This window comes from Notothenia coriiceps, unplaced genomic scaffold (genome assembly GCF_000735185.1).
Source record: "Notothenia coriiceps isolate Sejong01 unplaced genomic scaffold, NC01 NC01_scaffold00004104, whole genome shotgun sequence".
Classification (NCBI taxonomy): domain Eukaryota; kingdom Metazoa; phylum Chordata; class Actinopteri; order Perciformes; family Nototheniidae; genus Notothenia; species Notothenia coriiceps.
Window position 1 is genome coordinate 158,955 of NW_011336805.1, and position 4,127 is coordinate 163,081.

A 4,127-nucleotide genomic window follows, 5' to 3' on the forward strand; every position below is an offset into this window, starting at 1 on the left:
TTTTATTGGAACTCTGACATTGCTACCTACAAATGACACCAAGCCCTCTCTTATAAAAGGAGCATAGGACGCCTTTTGTAGAGATGTTTCATTTATTCTTTATATATTCTATTGTGTATTGCTTGGAGGGGGGGTCACCAAATCATAATCTCGCCTAGGGCACCAACATGTCTAGGACCGGCCCTGCGTAGTGGAGTAGAAGTATAAAGTAGCATAAATGTACGTAGTTACTTCCCACCTCTGCATAGCATTAGCTTGCATATGAGACGTTTAGGGACCATCGGTGGGATGATGATCCAAAAATTGTATAAGGGAGGGACAATAACTAAATAAACCAAGGCAGTACTAAGGTAACGCCTCCTTGTCGCCTTTATGTTCGGTTCCAAAGTACAACTAAACTCAGGTTAGCCACATTATGCGAAAGTTCACCGTGTCAAAGGCTTTGTTACCGAACAAGTCTTGCAGCTTGCTTCCTACCGACTGTTAGCTTACGTTTGGCGGTAAATTAACACTAACGATATAAAAGTGTGTATACAAGAGGCAACATGAGTGCAGGAGGAGAAACAGCCGAGGAAACCGCTAAAGCTTCAGTTCCCATCCAGGCTCACGTTATAGACCAACCGAAAAGAAAGAAAATTATTAACATTGTTTACCTCATCGCTACTTTGGACATCACATGGATGTTTTTACAGTTCTCCGTCACCCCTGTGAGTATTTATGTAATGGCAAGAGCAGGAAGCTGATATTTCCGTGCATGCCATGAATGCGAAAGCTCTCCCGGAAAACCTGGAAATGCATAAATGTTATTACTGATGTTGTGATGAATGGTTACAAATGGTATGAGTGTAAGCGTGATGATGTGTACCCTAGGACAGGTTAACAGTAGCTGTCTTTACTACGATTCATTGAATGTGCAGCATTCTCTTTTGTAAGCGGTTAGACAACCTCAGAGAAATTACTTAATAACATGTGAAAAGTCCAGCATTCACAAATGTAGCATTCTTAATAAACGACATACGTGATATCAGTCAAGTCCATTTACATTACTATATCAAACATTTTCCTTTATGGAGGCAGGTTAGCATATGTCATTGTTATATAATGATATCCAGTGGTGCTAGAAGAAGGCTATTCAGATTATTTAACAATGAAAAAACTAACTTTACAATGTGAAAATACTGCATAATAAAAGCTCCACTTAAAGCACAACGCTTCACTTAAGTAAAAGTAAATACACACAATCACACAAAAGTCTTGTGACCTTTTAATTATTTACTAGAGAATACAAGGAACTATGGTAGAAATGGAATTCATAAGATTATGTAATTATGTAAATGTGAAATGTAAGGAAAATCACAGTAGTTTAAACATTGAGCATTCTTATTTAGTCTATAAGGTTCATTCAGCTTTTAAAAATATGTAATCTTGATGTTGGCTGCACTGAAAAAAATCTGTAGTGAAATGCCTCAACCACTACAGTCACTACCACCTTTCTCAAATATGGCTCAAAGCCACATTCATCAAAAGCAAACTAGTAACAATGACAAAAGACTTGTGCCATGTTGAGTTAATACTTTTTTTAATTGGTTGACAGCTACTGCAATAGAGTACTACTGCAAACAGCAGTATGTTTTTGTTTGAGGAAGTTGTAAACATGGGAATCTCTTTTAATTCACACCATCCTATGACACAAACGTATAATAAACATGATATACATTAAAAAAAAGAGGTCATCTGCGTAATGTCTAAGGCAAAATTAGTGTCAAATGCTACAACACTGAATCTGTTGGAAGAATTAACTCATATCAAGATGAAATCTGCTGTGAGCTTGTTTACATGCCATACATTACTGTGAATTTGTGTCTGTTCTTTCATTATGTCTCTGTAGTATTTGGCAAAGAAACTTGGTTTCGACACCTTGTGGCTTGGTTATTTGCAAACCATGGTTGGTTTAATCCAGCTGTTGGGTGGTCCTATGTTTGGAAGGTAAGAAAACATATATTCTGTATGTAATTCACCAGCACTTACTGTGATCTTGCTTGAAGTGAATATATCTGCACTTTCCTTGTTTTTCAGAGTTTTAATCTTCATGTTTTTCAAAACTTATTGTAAGTCGCTTTGGACAAAAGCGTCAGCTAAATGATATTTAATTTAATGTAATAAATATTATGTCTTTTGATATTTGCAACATACAATGTTTTTGTCCAGATGAAAATGTGGGTGCTGTTGTTGATGGCAGGTTTGCAGATATCTTCGGAGCCCGGGCAGCTTTGTCCCTGTCATGTTCTGCGACAATCGTTTTCTTTCTGCTGCTGGCCATTGCATCAAGTCCTGCCATGCTGTTCCTCCACAAAGTCCCCACAGTCTTCATGCATGTTCTACCTGGTAAGCACCACGCTTCTACAATCCTGCTCACTAAGCTTAACATTTTAAAATTCAAACATTTCTTAGAAACATAGGCTTTTAAGACTCTCTCTTCTGCCTTTGAGAAACATTCAATAACTGTCACTAATCATCTCTTAAGAAGTGTTGGTTATTCTATTTGTATTAGAAGCTCAGTTAATTACATATTAACCACATACTCCTAATACATAAGAAAAGGATTCATAATATTCTTAAGTGATCTTAAAGAACATTTTGATATCAAGTGGTGATGTGAGTTACAACCAATGTGCAATATTTTTATTGAAATATTTAACCCAATTTCTATGTTAAACCTTTTTTACATTTGCTTGTATGTCTTCATCCGTTGCCTGCAGCATCTCAGATGGTAGTTGCGGACCTTTCAGAACCTGATAAACGGGCAGACGCTTTATCCAAAATAGGTCTGTGTTTTGGCATCGGAATGATTGCAGGATCCACGTTGGGCGGCCAGCTTAACACACGCTATGGGTGAGTCTCACTGTATGTGGTTTGCAGTGGCGAACTGTGTCCATCACAACTGGACCTTCTGTAGACACACACCCCCCCCCCGCGGCATTATGATGTCCCTCTTTTCACTGAATTGTCGTCTTGAAAAGGGTATTCACAACAATTCCGCAACAACTTCATCTTCACCTGTTGCACTTGTCATTTCAACGTTAAAAACAATAAAACTGCATGAATTGCTTCGTCGCATTCATCTATCCTCTGTCTCGCGCCAGTGAACTACCGGGCCTTCTAGAGTACCCTGGAACCGAGGGAAACTCTGAAAGAATACATCCATTGGCTACAAATCAATATATGATTGGTTGATCAAACTTTCAGTCCAAACGTACGCTCTCATTCAGTGCAACGGCCAGGGCATTCTATCAAGGATGTAGAATACCTTGGTTGAAGGATATTCTACCCAGAGATCCAGAACAAGATCTGATTTGTTGCATTTCTCTTCTAACACAAAACCACTGAATGCGTAGTGCATGGTCCGAGAAGGACAAACAAATCAACGTAACACTGTAATATTACAGATCAACAACACAGATACGATTCTCATTTATTCATTTGATATACGTACATTTTATTTATATAATTCAATCGATTTTTTGTTTGTTTTATCTGAGTGTTCCAGGGTATTCTCTGAATACCTTGAAGGCCCCGACGGTTCGCCACTGGTCTCAGGCAGTGGCGGCGCCAGAGATTTTCTCTAGGGGGTGCTGTGGGGTAGCTTGACGTTTCATAGAGGGTTCTCAAACTTTAAGGGTTTCCCATTAATGCACCAGCGCTACAGTTGAATTTTCTACTGCAACTCATACTTGTCAGCCCTCCCGATTTTCGCAGGAGACTCCCGATTTCATTGCCCTCTCCCGGTTTCCTCCCGGGGTCATATTTCTCCCGCATTTCTCACAAAATCAGATTTACACACAACTGTTTCCACTCTGACTTTAATACAGCTGAACCATTGTTTGGTTTCCATGGTAACACGTCTCTTTAGTAGCGCGCGCAACTGAAAGTCTGACAGGGTGAGGCAGATAGTCACAGAAAACAGAACAAAAATCGACAACTACTCTACTCTCTGCTCACTCCTTTCCTGCCCACACATATGCTCCATCAAGGATGGTGCTACAGGCCGCAAGGCATTGCACTTAGAACTACAATATAAGCATGTTAATGTTAATCTAACAGCTCCGGCGATCCACTAGCACCCCCCC

The 4,127-nt window shown here is 39.4% G+C and overlaps 1 protein-coding gene across 1 annotated transcript in view; it reads left to right on the forward strand.

The window, feature by feature from the left end:
* The first annotated feature begins 369 nt into the window (after nt 1-369).
* The window catches only part of slc67a1 (solute carrier family 67 member 1), a 9,837-nt gene continuing 6,079 nt past the window's right edge, over nt 370-4,127 (forward strand). Inside the window, exons 1-5 of the mRNA XM_010767257.1 lie at nt 370-707; nt 1,889-1,986; nt 2,240-2,385; nt 2,760-2,892; nt 2,957-2,976. Coding sequence (XP_010765559.1) covers nt 546-707; nt 1,889-1,986; nt 2,240-2,385; nt 2,760-2,892; nt 2,957-2,976 — 559 coding nt within the window. The 5' untranslated portion in view covers nt 370-545. The remainder of the gene's footprint in view (nt 708-1,888; nt 1,987-2,239; nt 2,386-2,759; nt 2,893-2,956; nt 2,977-4,127) is intronic.